This window comes from Zingiber officinale, chromosome 6B (genome assembly GCF_018446385.1).
Source record: "Zingiber officinale cultivar Zhangliang chromosome 6B, Zo_v1.1, whole genome shotgun sequence".
Lineage (NCBI taxonomy): Eukaryota > Viridiplantae > Streptophyta > Magnoliopsida > Zingiberales > Zingiberaceae > Zingiber > Zingiber officinale.
Genome location: NC_055996.1, coordinates 1408673 through 1424824, shown reverse-complemented (window position 1 = coordinate 1424824; position 16152 = coordinate 1408673). Strand labels below are relative to the sequence as shown.

At 37.6% G+C, this 16152-nt stretch overlaps 1 protein-coding gene across 2 annotated transcripts; it reads right to left on the bottom strand.

Annotated features, from left to right (window-relative positions):
- Window positions 1-3972: 3972 nt before the first annotated feature.
- On the bottom strand, window positions 3973-14396 carry LOC121991668 (putative 1-phosphatidylinositol-3-phosphate 5-kinase FAB1C). Of its 2 annotated transcripts, XM_042545662.1 has the most exons (12): window positions 13291-14396; window positions 12433-13203; window positions 12194-12347; window positions 11789-12124; window positions 9345-10097; window positions 8913-9247; window positions 8697-8823; window positions 8452-8613; window positions 7212-8345; window positions 6843-7106; window positions 6491-6748; window positions 3973-4378 (listed from the first exon to the last, which is right to left on the bottom strand). In XM_042545662.1, the coding sequence occupies exons 1-12, from the start codon at window positions 13719-13721 to the stop codon at window positions 4133-4135; spliced, it is 4971 nt and encodes a 1656-aa protein (XP_042401596.1). In that variant the 5' UTR covers window positions 13722-14396; the 3' UTR covers window positions 3973-4132. The 2 variants fall into 2 exon arrangements, with proteins under 2 accessions (XP_042401596.1, XP_042401595.1); XM_042545661.1 differs by having other exon boundaries at window positions 6843-8345.
- Window positions 14397-16152: the final 1756 nt, after the last annotated feature.

The following is a 16152-nucleotide window of genomic DNA, read 5'->3' as shown; positions in this document are numbered from 1 at the left end:
CCTCTGGTCAAGATTTGACTAGTTTGGTGTAAAGAGCCAAGTAGGTCAAGGTTGACTGGATATTTGATTAGGAAATCCTAACTGGAGATTAAGCAAGGGTAAGACCAACAGGAAGGTTGACAGAAGAAAAAAATCTAAGTGGGCCAATGTTGACCAGACACTTGGTATGAAAGTCTTAATGAGTGAAGTCAGGTAGTTGAAAATCCTAGTGAGTGAAGCCAGGCAGTTAAAAAATCCAAGTGAGTAAAGCTAGGCAGTTAGAAAATCCTGGTGAGTGAAGTCAGGTGAAAAATCTTAATGAGTGAAACTAGGCATGAAGAAAGTCCTGGTGAGTAAAGCCAGGTGAAAAGTTCTAGTGAGTGAAGGTAGGCAGATGTAAGTCCTGGTGAGTGAAGCCAGGTGAAAAGTCCTACTGAGTGAAGTTAGGAAGATGGAAATCCTAGTGAGTGAAGCTAAGTGATGAAAAGTCTTGGTGAGTGAAGTCATGTGAAAAGTCCTAGTGAGTGAAGCTAAGTAGTGAGGAAGTCCTGGTAAATGAAGCCAATCAGTTGAAAATATATATGAGTCAAAGGTTGACTAGACACTTAGTGATTGGAAATTTAAGTGAGTCAAAGCTGATCAGACACTTGGCATGAGGAGAAAAGTCCAAGTGGGTCAAATGATTGATCGGACACTTGGTGAAAAAAGTCCCAGCAAGTCAAAGTTGATCGGATGCTAGGTAAGGAGGAGTTCCAACATGTTATGGTTGACCGAATGTTAGGTGAAGGTAATCCTAGACTTAGGTTTGGAAGTTAGGGTTTGGTAATCAATTACACCATGTGTTAAGCCATTAAGCTGTTGGCTTAATTACTTAAAGCCCAAAATTGTGGAAATAGAAGCTACTTGAATCACTTAGGTTAAGCGATTCAACATGGCTTAATCGCTTAGGCTAAGCTATTAAGGCTTTTCTGTGAGGAAACAAAAAGGGTCGTAATCAATTAGGGTAATCGATTATGGCATGCTTAATCGATTATGTTAATCAATTAAGCCAGTTTTCACAAGTGAACAGAAAGCTTCCTAATCAATTAGGCTAATCGATTAGGAAGGCTTAATTAATTAAGGTAATCGATTAAGCTTCAGACAAATAGTTGTTATGCAGGTTGCTGACATGGTAAGCGATTAAGGAGATTCTTAATCGATTAAGGTGACAACAGTAACCAAGAACAGGGGAGTCGCGTGCATTATTCATCATAACTCTCCACTCTATCTTCTCCGCCCATTCTTGGAAGCTTAAGGCTAAGGTGTTGCTGCACTTCTAAGCTTATAAGAGGCATTCACAAGCAACAAGAGATCAAGCAAGAAAGTTTTTCATTTCCATTTATGTATTTACTTCTTGTTTCAAGTTGTATTTCTTGTTCTTGAGTTGTAGAGGTTTCTCCACATCCGGATTGTTATGAGAAGGAGTGTATTTCAGAGTGGAGAGTGTGTTCGGTGTGGATCCTTGGATTAGTCACCTCTTCTTAAAGTGGATACCAAGTAAATCTATTTGTTAGCATTGCTTTGAGTGTATTCCTCTACAAATCATCATCGAAGCGAAGCGAGCGAGCTATTCACCCCCCCCCCCCCCCCCCTCTAGCTCCGAAGTGTCCCAATAGTATCCTAGTCAAAACAAACCTTAGTCGATAATCTGCCTGAAGAAACCAAAGAAGGTTTCTAAATTGAGATCAAGACAGTCTTAACTGTCATATTCATGCATCTTTATTATCTATTGTCTATCTCTATTTTGCATGATCATTATTTGTATTAGATCCCGGGAATGATCAATAGACGTCACGTAGATAAGAGAAAATTGGTGAAAACTATTAAAGTGGTTCTAATAAAGGAAATTTTAGGACCTCCCGGTCTCTCGGGCCTCCCAACCCTGACTCTTGGACCTCCCAGCCTCTCAGGCCTCCCAGTCTCTCGGGTCTCCCGACTCTCGGGCCTCCTGGCTCCTTAGCCTCCCTGCTCTCAACTCTTGGGTTACTTAATTCCCCTTTGGCTTCTCGGCCTTTTGGCGACATAGAACCCAAGACTATTATAGGAAAAGAATAAATCATCACACAAATCTTAGATTATTTCAGGAAAAAATAATGGCGTGATCAAGTCTTGCATTATTTAAAAAATTAAATAATGGCAACATGGAAAAAGGAATAGAAGGAAAAGGTCTATGATATCCTTATAAAAGCTAATCTTTTATGGTATCCAGGTACATACGCACACTTACATATATCAAAATCCTAATATTTATCTTCTTCATCCTCTAACTTGAGCGTGGGAGTGGCTACGCCAGGGAACCCCTGGCCATTATTCTAACCCTCTTTCTTATTTGTCTTCGCCAAGGCTCCTAACCACATCATCGTCCTCGTTATTACTCGGCTATATTGGCAATTAAGTTGGCAACATAGCCAACTTATTGGTGATTCACTCATCGACGTTCACAAATAGGATTAGTATTGTTTCTGTGCTAACTTTGTTTTGTAGAAAATCAAAGTTGTCATTGACCGAGGGGTTTAGTCGACTAATCAGGGAGGTTCAGTCGACTGATCCAAAAGGTTATTGACCGAGGGGTTTAGTCGACTAAACAGGGAGGTTCAGTCGACTGATCCAAAGGGATAAGCACAAGCAGGATTCGAGATATGGTAAAGAAGCAAACAGGGTTTAGTTGACTGATAACGGTGATTAGTCGACTAAACCATATTTAGTAAGAGATGTCAAATTTGATCGGATCGTGCAAGAAAGGAAATCCCGAGGTTTTGTCAATGGATAAAATTGATCAGTCAACCAAACAACATAATTTATGGGATCAAGCGGATCGAATCAGATCAAAGTAAACAAGGAAGGGCGTGGAGATTAGTTCATGGATAGAAGGTTCCATCAACGAAAAGTATCAATTGACGAAACGATTTATAGTCAATCGAACGATGCCTATAAAAGAATGCCTAGGGGTCTGATTAGAACAACAATCCAACTAATTCATTTTGCGCTCTATCTCTGCTGCTACTCATGCAAGCTTCAACTATTACGACGCTCCGACAACCTACGCTTCATCTAGTTCATTTATTGTCAGTATATTATTTTGTACTTGCATTTATTATAAATCTCATACTTGTATGAATCTATTTTTTCTTCAAAAATTTTTCAAAGAAAAGAACTATATTAGATTGCTCATTGAAAGCAATAAAGAATCGTGGGTCTTAGAGTAGTAATCGATAGATTACAAATCAAGTAAAACCGATTGTATTTTTGTGTCTTTGCTTTTGCTTTTAATCCGTTGCTAACTTACTTTGATTCAATTTTAAATTTTAAACAAATGAGATTCACCCTTCCAGTCTCTCGACTTATTATACGATCCTACAAATTGATCCAAATACAAGTTTGACATTGTTTCGAGAAGATTTAAATATAGTTACCTCATTTACGGAAAGATTGATTAAATAGAGACTGGTTAGAGATTAATTAAATGAGTAGATATAGAGAGCATTTGGTATTAGTTATATTGTAGATGAATTAAATGAGTAATTAAGTTTTTGAATTCAGTCAAATTTCATTTTATTCACTTGCTAACACTATTGGAAATAATAATAATAATTTCATTATTTTCACTTGATCTCCCATCAAATATAATATGCAAGGATCAAAGATAAGTGATATACGATGTGATTAAGCATAGACAAGAAGGCCAAGAACTGATTTCCCCTTAAAATAAGTCATTAAAGAACTCAATTTTTCAGACATGTAAACTAAAAGAAGAGCTCAGTTCTTCCTCCTACATGAAATTGTGCATGTTATCGCTCAGTTGACAATAAGAGCTGACGTATCATCATCTTGAATGGTGCTTCGCTATAGCTCATTTATTTTGGTTGAATAGGAAGAAAGGGAAAACAGGGAGAAAGACTGATCATTTTTCGCAAAATTAAAGCTTATTCATTCTCCTCCCTTTTTGTTGCCTCCTCTGTATGATTCGAAAGAACGGTACAAGTAGGTAGGGGCAATCGATGAACCGACCGGAATATACAGCATAAAACAGACATCTATTCTCATCTTTCTTGAGCAACCTTTGTTGGCACATTCAACTCTTGTTCAGTGGGACGACAGAGAGGACTCAAGGCGACTACTGGTCAGGGACTGTAAGGAAGTAATTCGACATGGCTTTTCTGAATCTTTTCTTGTACTGCAACGGCGATATAACAGTCGGAGGTGCATTTTTCAGGCTGCCGAGGATTCCTGAGGCCTTCACCCATGTTTCGAGCTGCTTGTCCCATGTATATTGCCGCATGTAGTCTATTATTCCTATAACAAGCTCCTTCTTTGTCTCATCAATGCCAGCAAGCAAGGAATAATCCATGACATCGATAGCCTGCAAGGCATGTGGAGATGGTATTTAGAAAATTTGAATGAAGAGAAAAAAGAAAACGTAAAGATTAAAAACAAGATAAACACTATCAGAAAGAGTATTTTATACATGAGATATTTCTGGTTAGTTTTTCCATTTTCAATAGTGAAAAGAATAATAAATAAAAAGATAATCTTAATGAAGTATCAAACAAGAATCCTGCAATATCCAACTGTTTGAATTTCACAGAGAAGATGCTTATCCATGAGCTGCTGAACTTGTTTTCGTATAAAGAGATGAGATCCAGCAGTAAGACAAATGTGTATTGAAAATTCATGCATGCCATGAATCCTGTCAGATGAAGATTAAATAATGTTCCTTGGATCTGAACTAGTTTCTCCATTAGTCCATAAATATGTATTCATTAACCATTGGGAGTTGGACTTTGACACTTAAAACTATAATCAATAGTATCCTCCCTCCCCAATTTTACCTAGAGAAAAATTAATATAATCACAGTGAATTAAACAAAAAATAGAGCAAGAATTGAGCTCAATTGGAGTCCAAAATCATCCCTAATTAGTAAAACTCTAATTCTATTCATTGAGCTAATTGAAACTTTGTCGAACAAAAATTCAAATCGTTAAACCTAATTTACGTCTAATTCCAACTAATTGATGAAATAAGCATGCATTTGAATTTAATTAAAGGCTTAGATACTACAATGACTATATAACAAAGCTATGTAATTGTCTAAAATTATTACATTGAGGAAGAATAAACCTTTTCAAGTTGCATTTATGCAATATGATTCAATTTACTGACATACAAGTTGGTATTGATATTATACTATTCAGGACATAGGTCGAAACCAATACAAACTCTAAATTTTATTCCTTTAAAATAGCCACTATTCAAAACCTTGCTTACATACAAGGTAATATGTCCTCAAATTGGAGACATTTTCGTATGCCTAGTTAATAATAAATATAGTGCATAAAACTACTCAAATTTGGGACATTTTTAACGAGTCACATCAATAATATAGCACCCTAACTCACAAAAAGATTTGATTGTCTCTAATCAATTTGACAACTACAGAATAGGAAATGAGGGAAGAGTAAAAGGAGGCTATGGGTCAGAGAGAACGTACAGAATCGATGTTATAAGTTCACAGCTATGAAACAGATAAGCCAACTAATACATGTACTTCATAGTCATAATTTACATGTTAATTTGTGCACTATCATAAAACAGCAAAAAGGAATGAAGAAAAGAAAGGATGATAGAAGTTTCCCATATTCCCATAGAGCAAGCGAATGAAGAAAAGAAATGATGATAGAAGTTTCCTATATCCTTCCATGGGAATAGGAAGGTGATTACTGATAATGCAACAAGGTTTTTGGTATAAATCCATAACCAAGTGGATCCTGACCTCCAATAAACTATATTCATATTAGCACTTCATCACACTAGAAAATCAAATGCTTACTGAGGTCTAGTACTATTTTTAATCATACAAGTGCTAAAAGTTTTTTGTGTGTATGTGAATGTGAATATTTATGTTAACAATGTGCACAGAAGTATGATATTTCTGGATACTTTCTCCATCTGTGTTACCCAATCACTCTGTTATTTTGCAGCCTCATATATAATAGAAGGCAGCTAAATCCAAATAAACAAGTGAAATTAACTTATAATTTATAGGTTAAGGAATAAGCGCTGTGAAAAACATGGACCACCATACACCCAAATGTCCAATGATAACCCTAATAATATAATTGCATAACTAATGCATGAAAATCTAACCTTGAAAAAATTAATTGAAGCCATTCATATTCAATCATTACAGTGCAGGCTAAGCCAAACACTAGCAAAATTTCCAAAAAACTAATCTTTTGAAGAAATAAAATCAGAATGCAAAAATCAATGTATCCCAATGAGAGACAATTAGCAAAAGTGTCATCATAGGCATTAACAAAGACAACCTATTATGACTTCAAGTTTTGATACAATGTGAACCGGTTCTCAAGATAAAAGATATATAAAGTATTTTAATTGAAATTCAATAATATGAAGTTATATACTACAATTAATAAAATATAGCATAATGCATAATAGGAATAAACTTCTTACTGCCAAGAAAGAGGTATCATTCCAGACTGCACGTTCCAATTTTCTTTTTGCTTTGCTTCCTATAAATATTGGTTTTGCCTCTAATAGATTCAAATCTAGTAGAACTGTATTGTTTCCTGAGGTATCAGGGTTGTAACGAGAGCGGACTGATCCTTTGAGATCATAAATTCTTGAAACACTCCTATTAAAGAACAGATTCTCCATTACCATGACATCAATTTTCATTTCCCTTCCACCTTTGAAGTGCTTAACAGAAACCTGATGCATGTATGAAACAACCATAAATAGTGATGATTTACTAATACGACAATGTTAATTGATGTATAACAGTAGCAGACTAGCAGTTACTAACCTGATAAATACCAAGGACTTTAGCAAGGCTGGTTGGGATACCAGTAGTTATAGATTGAGTTAAATATTTGAAATATTGTGAAGCAAAATCTTCAAAAGATTCCAACTCTGTTTTTGTGATTTGCTTTATGATCAATCTCTCATCTAGTGACTTGGCAAAATAAACATTGCTTTTACCACCTTGTGCACTCCACCTCTTGCAGCGGCTTAAGGAGCGTATGTAATCCAATTCACTTGGGCAACATAACTTCCTCAATGCATGAAACTGTTTTGTGAAGTAACATGTAACAGAAAAGTTTGCTTTGTTTGAAGGTATGGAATATTCATCATCAAAAGAAATTCTGAAATGTGTTTCCTTAGAATCTAATACCTGAGAAACTTGAGGCTCTTCAGGTCCATCAGAATGATGAGATACTAAACTTGTTCCATCTGCATAGTTGCTGCCATGGTTACCAAAACTACTAGTTTTCCTCATACTGAAGTCCTCGATCTTATCCAAACAAGATGTTATATAGTCACGATATTGTTGGGTGGTCATAGCATAGGATATGATACTGGAGGGTTCATCATCATAGACTGCAATAACAATATTGTCAAGAACACTTTGTGGTAAAAGTAAACGTGCTCCTGCAGCCATCTTATCCATAATTGATGTAATATGTATAAGCGTGTGAGTAAGAAGATTATCCAATCTCGGAACCGGAGAACTTTGTGAGTAGGCTCTTCTCACTCTTATAAGTGAATCACGTGTCATGCTTGGAAGAACTCCAGAGGAATCATAGGATTTCATTGAACTTGAATGCAAAGAAGCAGGAAAGAAATCGCCAATTACTCTCTTACGAAACCTTAAAGAAGAATCAAATGAATGGACTCTTAATGGGGAATTAACCCTCCTGTAGGATGGAGTATCCTTTAAAAGAACACTTTTATCAACTTCTGAACCACCTTTGGGTTGATCTACCAAATCAATTTTAACTGATAGGGTAGATGTGGGTAAAGTTGAATTCTCTAAAACTGTACTTCCACTGTCACTAAACACTGGTGTCTCATATTCAAATTGACTAGAGACAAAGTTAAAACCTGATGAACCTACATAACCCTCTATGGATTCAATGGACAAGTCCATTTCAACAATGTTGTTTGTATTACAGTCTAAAACCTCCAAGCTAAGATCCTCATTCTTCTTCTTCTGAAAACTTGACTTTTCAACAGTACCTGAAAAGGATGACTTCGCAACAGCTTCTCCAGGTGAGTTACTAAATGATTCATTCTTCCAAGATATTTCTTCCCTCAAATCACTCAGATCGCTTATAGAGGAAAAGTTTGCAAATTGTGAACCAGTCAAAGTACAATTTTTCTCCTTGGACAACAAATCCAGTAAATAGAGTTTACGATCCCATCTGTATGAATCAAGTAGAAGTGCACGTCTCAACCTATTAAGCTCTAAGATGTCAAATGTTTCCTGAAGGGGTTTATTTCCAAATGCAACTTGTTGAAGCATGACCTATGGACACAATAGAGAGATACTTTTCTTATCATACGGTTTTGCCCTCGAGAAATAAATTCAGATAGACCAGCAAAGAACATTCTGAAGTTGCAGGAGCACTTACATCATAGTCATATCTGTCTTCATTAATTAAATTCTTCAACTTGTTAATATGTCTCTGAATGCTTGCTTTCAAGGGTTCATTCTCAGATATTGTGATCTTCCTCTCAATTGTATGAAGCACATCAGATATCTTATCATGCAAAATTTTTATTTTACTAGATAACTGAGGGAAGAAAATTAAAGCCTGTTATCATCACACCTAATATTAATCTAAACAAACCTGCCAAGCAATGTAAAATAGTTTACCAAAAGTGCCTCGTCTTTCAACCATATCTGCTTAACATGGCAGTTGAAATCCAGAACTGATGGTGGTAAGCAAACAGATAAGATATCTACAGGGGAATAATGAAAGAAGGCAACCATGTTGCCAAACCTGCCACATACAAGGAAAATGGTCTGAACTTTGCATAAGAGTCGAATGAATTAGAGGTTGAATCAAACAAATTTTATTTTATCAAATACCCATAAAAACGAAGGCAATCTCTTTGAAGTGAGTGACCACAACTTGCAATACGGTTAGCAGTTGCATGGCTTGAGAAGCTAAGTTCCAAGAATTTCCCAAAAGAGAGCCCCCGTGCAGCATCTGACATGATGACTCTCTTCGCAGCTGGTGGAACTCCATCCTCATCTCTTTTGCACTTAAGGCATCTGTGCCACATCCATATCCTTCCATTATGTTCACCAGGTAATTTTACAGAAGGAAGTCGTCTGACCATGATAGTAAGGCTGCCATGTGGGTGAGTATAACACCGAACGTGGGCTTCTGTTGGCTCTTTACAAGACGGACAACAATATGTCTGATCAAAAACAGAGAGATTACAACCATCAGGCAATGAAAAGAAACAGGAAAACATATAACAGAGTTCTACATATTCCTTCAGCTAAATAACTCACCTCATCAAACAAATCATCACGGAGATATCTACCAAGTGGCTTATCAAAACTACCATAAAACTTGATTCGGAAAAGATGGAATCGCTCACAAACTCGGCTTTTTTTTATACAAGTGCTTGATAAGGAAACCAATATGCTATGGTGGTTAATAAGAAGCCAATCATTAGAAAGGTAACTTCTTCCTTTAACTGATTGTTCAGGTATCACACCTTGGTGATTGCTAGCATTGGTAAATAAAAGTGAAATATAAGTAGGTTCCTTGCAAGAGAAACAAGTTTTTGTCCCACTTGACCCACAAAGGCAAACATGGGGAGAGGATCTGAAAAAGGTACCATTTTGCTCAGGATGTGGATTAGAGAAACCATTCATGTCAGGAATGTTAGTTAACTCAAACAAGGAATTAGAATTTTGTGGATCTGAAATATGCTCAACTATTTCTTTGTTTGAATGGATGACATCCGAAGATGAAGACACACTCTCTATGCCAACTTTGGTGCATGACCTATCATTTTGATGATTATTACTGACAGTTTCGTCAGAAGCAGTCACACTGGAAACTGTCGAGTGAAATTGATCAGCCTCAGTAAGTTTCTTAGGCAACTCAATTGGCACTATAGGAAATTTAGGCAGGGAAGCACCCTCGTCTACTAGGAATGATCTCTCTAATGATAGATGATAAGCTGCAAAGCTTGCATACTGGATAACATGCTTTAGCTTCTTCAATTCTTCAAGGCATGCACCCCTCAAAAGAACCTATAAATAAGCAGAGAAAAATTGAATTATGATAGAATAAGTAAGAACCTTTTTCACATTATTAATGTTGAATGATAACTTATTATTTCCAAATCCAGATTAACACATACAATAAGACTTCCTTTTCATGTTATTATTGTACCAGCAAAGAAAAGAAATATATATCTCTCAAGTCTAGATCAGGGCATATAAAATCCCCTAAATTTTACAGATTAGCTTAACCTTATAAGCACAATTATACAAAAAAAAAAAAAAAAACCTTATAATAATTGTTTTTAAAAAAAAACAATCTCTGATAGTCTGACCTTTAGTATCTGGACTTAGAAAACAGAAGGAACATAGAGATACCAACAGGGACTCGAAGAAGTCTTGGAAGAGAAATTAACATAACCAGACCCAAGTGAATCTCTAAAGCTTAAGCTCAAGTATTTAAAGATATTGAAAAGCTAACATATTACAAGGTTGCATGAATGATGCAAATTCGAAAAAACAACTAAAAGCCAACTATATAAATGCTTGTTGACGAGAATAGCCTTACACAAGGAATAATATTTTCATAGTACCATTACAGCTCAAATTCCATTCATGGCAATACAACCGCAAGAAGAAAATAAGCATAATTATTTAGAAAAGAGATAACACTAATAGGTGGATCTGCATTTATTTTCCTTTTTTGACCAATTGAAAAAAAAAACTTAGGCAAGAAAGTACAAAATATTTTTAGCCATTGAATGGTTGAAATATAAATAAGAATTTATGAATTTAAGTATAATGGCGAAGGAAAAAAAAATATGAGCAAACATAACCAATTAACAATAAGTTCTTTTATAATAATCTACCCGATGGAGGAATCCTCAAATATTACTTTGAAGCAAGTGGCCAAAGTGGTTAAGTTGTTGACTGTCATACACCTATCATGGTTTGTGCTGAACAGAACTATCGTCACATGAAACCAATTGACATGTTCATGACCTCCATTTGAATTTGACACTCTATTGAGGCAAGGTCCAACTCCAAATTTATACTAAAAATAATACCTAACAGGCTATAATGTAACATTAGACTGATCCTAGAAAGTCACTGCCGGTATGGTTTCATATGTTGCAAAAGGTTCAATTTGATTTGGATTTCAATGTCACAATCTAATCGGAGAACGAACCAATCAGTTAACATGCCTAAATCATTTTCCAATGGTTCAAAAGACATACTTCTCATAACCATGTGTGCATAGTAAGAAACACTTCCCAGGTTATTGCTTCCAGCAGAACAATTAAAGATACATCCAACTTCAACAGTATTGCTAACACAATAAGTATCGAAGCCAATTTGAGACATCTAATTTCCTAGCCATTCAAAGAAATACAAGCTTGTACAAGGATTCTATCCTATTTAACATGCAATTGTCGTGGCAACTACCCAAATTCCAAAGGCTTGGATCGATGAATTAAGCCATGAATACCAATTAAATATGTATAATAACACTTCATTGTATAACGAATTTGAATACTTTTCATATTTTTGTTTGTGAAGTCAAAGCTCATATATATCCATAGCAAAAATGAAAAGCTATGCAAATAAATGATGACTTCCTATGGTTAAGTGCAACCAAATGAGAGTGGCTTGACAAAGGAACATAGATGAAATATAACATGTTCAATTAATACTGATAATCACATTAAATTCATCATTACCGTGCACCCTAAACGCGATGGACAACCTTCAAAAAACATCAATGTTTTGCTAGGCTTCTTTTCAGATGAGAACTCTTCATACACCTTTTCTATCCGAAACATTTCACAATGCCCTAACCTTGCTGAAGAAACACCATCTATAGACGGAACAATTTGAGCACCTGTACACCGTGATATCCTCTCTAATAATGGTTTCTTGACGTTTAGCACTAAAGATACCTCTTTTCTTTCAAAAAGATATTCTTGAGTATATGAGGAAGCATTTTTCTCAACAAGAAGCACATTGGGATGAAGTGCCTCTATCTTAGAAAGCATTGTGTTCATGTAATTGGTTTCCTGCATTTGAGTTTAAAATGAGAAATGAAAACAAGAATATAGATGAATATTACAGGCCAATCCTACAACCTTCTCAAGAACAGACACAATTGAGGCCAACTCATTTGGCGCCTTTTGATACTCCAGTGCACCTCCCAAAAGAAGTAACCTAGGGTTTCTATGCAGTGAAATCATACGTTTGTGCTTTACATTCTTTGTACAAACCACTCCCTTAACTAAGGTACTGTAAAATAATGACCAAACATTAATCTCTCAGTTCTAAAAGAAAAGTATATTATAAACTACACTTAAGTAGCAAAATAGCATACCTATCACTTGGACTTCCTGATGCGATACACTTGACTTTAACATAATCACCTGGATCCATGCTACCACCATGGCTAGTGTCTGGTTTGATGAAATTAGCAGCTTGCCATGCCAATGAGGATATTACCTCCAACCAGCTCTGTCCCTTCTGATCACTTCCAGCACAAACACCTTCTCCCTTCAATAACTGTGATACGAGAGCTCTAAAATGTGCATGAACGACACTCTTCAAAGCCTCCTTGTGAGACTCATTAGCCTTCTCTCTAGTGTCGAGGTGATTACTACTGAAGCTAATAGTTTTAAGGAGCCTGGATGATTCATCATCATCCTCATCAATATATCCAAAGAAGTTAGTTTCATTATCATCCTGCTCATCAGCAGGGATAGGAGGGTAAAAGACACGATCATTCTCAAAATCACAATGTTCTGTAGCCTTTTGACTATTTTGATCATGATATATCATTCCATTCTCAGAAATTGAATCACTGGTATTTTCCAATAAATCCTCAGAGTCTGCTCTGTGTTTGATGTACTGGTGATCTGGAGAATCTTGACTAAACAGGAGAGTCTGTTGCAGGAGAGGGCTAGCAAGCTCCTGCTCAATGGACAAACATGGACTGTGAAAAGGACTTGAATTTGCTGACCTGAGGCTGTACAACTCATTTCCAGCAATGATACTCATAGAATCTATGTCGGAAGACTCTTGAGAGAATGCACTCATTGGCGTGGAAAATTGTTTCCCGTAGCCATCACCCTGGTCGTCTTTATAACCTCTGCAAGTATGAGCAAACAAAACAACACTTGACGACGTAAACGTATCAAGGATATCAACAGATGGGTGTGAGAATCGATGGAGATACCTGTACGTGGAGCAATGAAGTTGGCACGAACAAGATAACTGTTGCAGCTCTACCAAATGGCTGAGCCTGTCAGTGCTAGATCTGGACAAGGGCGACTTAGGAGATATAAAAGGACCCGGGGTGCCATGCGATTGTGCTGCTTCCCAGGATCCATTGTCAACGTGAAAGCATAAGTTACAAAGAACCGGCTGCTGTTCAGTTCGATAGGAGGCCGTGGCAACAGCAAGCACACACTTCCGGCAAAGCAACAGGCCACAGCCCCGGCATCGGAAGCCAAACCCGGGCGAACCCAAACACTCTCTAGACTCGCTGCACATGGAACGATCACCGGCGGACGACATCAAGGATTCCGAGAACATGTCAGGAATAATGCTTGCCCAAGATCTGACCTTTTGTAACAGATCAAGAATCGGGTAATTAGCAACTCCCATAAACTGAAAATTCTAGCAGTTCCCCTTCCCTCCGAAATTCCACTCCTTTTTCTTTTTGGTCAGTCAAGATCTATCGCAAACTCCAAACTGACGAGATAGACACCCAACCAAGAAACAAAAGTAGAGAGAGTGAGAAAAATAAAAAAGCGAACCTTCCAATCCCCTTGAAAAAAAAAAGACGATTGCCAAGCACGAAGCATAGAAACCAAAACCCGTAAAATCTACACCCTCCGGAAGAGACCAAAACTTTCTCTAGCCGGCGACGTGGCGGTAATATGTACAATAGTGCTGAGGCGGAACAGAACGAACACAAACAGCATCCTGATTCCCCCAAAATATGTTCTTGGCTTCTTGCTGCACCGAAATTAGATCCGGACTCCCAGGAAAGAGCTCCAACCCATCAGCCGATCCCCGATTGCTCCACGGAAACCCCACTCGGGCCTCTGACCATCAGAGAAAAAGGCTCGACTTTTGGAGCCGGAGCGAGCGGAGCACGCTAAATGAGGAGGAGGAGGAGGAGGAGGAGGAAGTCGCAAAGAAACGCGAGTTGTCAATATCTCTTGGAGGGGGCCGGCAGGCAGCGGGCGACCATAACTCGGCGGCGAATCCCATCGTCGGCGACGGCAGACATCTGCGCTTCTCGTGCGGAAGGCGACAGGAACTTTTTGGCGGATGGATTTATTTATACACCACCGAAAGCTTTCCCACTGCATTAAAAAATAAACACAAAATTTAAAATATTTATTTATTTATAAATAAATTAATTAATTAAAGAAGTAAAATGGTTTTGGATAATTTTGATTTTGGTAGGCGTTCGCAGTCACGGCGAAATGAAATAAGAACAAACGTTTGATAAAATGTTGAGGGTGAAAAAGAAAATACGCGGAATAAAACAAAATCAATTTGCCCCCTAGAATATATCAACTTCAGAATTTCACCCTTCATATTTGGGAAACAAAATTTTATGTTAGGATTAAAATAAGTAAATAAATATGAGAGAATAGAATGAAGTCCAAAATTCCAAAGGGCGTCTTTCTTTTATTGCAAGTGTTAAATGTTGGACCTCGTAATTGTTTTAATATGATCAACTAAGTTAAAGTTAGATTTTATTTTATTTTAATCCCTGTGTCTAAGTATGTAGGAACTTAGGAGCATAGGAAGTCAAGCGGAAGACACAGTTAGCGAAAAGGATGACACGGGAAGGGAGTCGACGGGTTCGGTGCATCCGAAGGACGAAGTGCTGCGGAAGAGTATACCGGTGGATAAGAAGAACGTACGCGACGTTCGAGGGATGAGAAGCCAAAGCAGAAGCTTACTTGAGGAGAAGGCCGAAAATTGGATTTGGGTGAGCCCTATTCCGATTGGCCGCAATCACCCAGGCGATCGGAGCAGCAGTGAAGTAGAGAGAGGCTGTAAAGACTGCTGGAGGCACCCTCAACAAGGGTTGAAGGCACCTCCGAGGCGCGCTCGCGCCTCCACCACCTTCAGGCGGAAGGCGCCATCCATAAGCATAGAGGGTGCCCTCCATAAGCATCGAAGGCACCCTCCATGCTTATGGGAGACGACCTCGATCAAATTTCTAGCCGTTGTTAAAGGATAAAGTTTTATCTTTTGACTCCTCGCTGGAGGCACCCTCCAAGTCCTTGGGAGGCGCCCTCAAGATACGGATAGGATTTTCAAGAGCTATAAAAAGGCCCCTGGAGTTATAAAATAACACAACAACTGTTGTAATTAATTTCTTAGTCTTTTCTGAGCTTTTCATATATTGTAAGAGGCTTCTCCGCCTACACGAAAGAGATATTTCTAGTGGTGCTTTGCAACCACTTTGGATTAACAATCACCTAGGTTGTAATCAAGTTAAACCTGTTAGCCTCTTTTAATTATATTAGTTGTTCATTTGAGTTTATAATTATTGTGATAGTGCTACTAATCTTAGTTGGAAAAACAGAGAAAAGTTTTGTTTTATTTTTTTTAATAGACGTTGCACCCTCTTATCGGCCCTGCTACGCCAACAAGTGGTATCAGAGCCCAACCGCCTCAAAAGGACTAACCGTCGACTAAAGCATTAAGATCAAGACGATGGTTGGTGCAAGAATTCACCCACCAAAATTCGAGGGAGACTTCGCACAATGGAAACGCCGGATGGAGGTATTCTTCAAAACATATTTCGAAATTCTATTAATAATGAAATATGGTTTTATAGTTCTAAAAGATAAAGAAGAATATCAGTGGACGAAGAAGGAACAAGCCGACTTCGTAGCGAACAATAAAGCAGAATTCTATCTGCTCAACGTTCTTCCGCCCTAGGAAGTCAATCAAATCGGCAGCTATGACTCCGCCAAAGAGCTCTGGGAGAAGTTCATAGAACTTCATGAAGACACTTCAGAAGAGAAGTTAGCAAGGCGAGACATCCTCCGAACCCAGTTGACAA

Excerpts from the sequence above, each read along its gene's own strand:
- LOC121991668 (XM_042545661.1), bottom strand. The coding sequence starts at position 13,721 with ATGGGAGTTGCTAATTACCCGATTCTTGATCTGTTACAAAAGGTCAGA. Across the intron at positions 10,098-11,788 it reads CATCGCGTTTAGGGTGCACG|GTTCTTTTGAGGGGTGCATG; the intron begins GTAATGATGAAT and ends GCTTATTTATAG. Across the intron at positions 6,749-6,842 it reads AAGTCCTTGGTATTTATCAG|GTTTCTGTTAAGCACTTCAA; the intron begins GTTAGTAACTGC and ends TACATGCATCAG.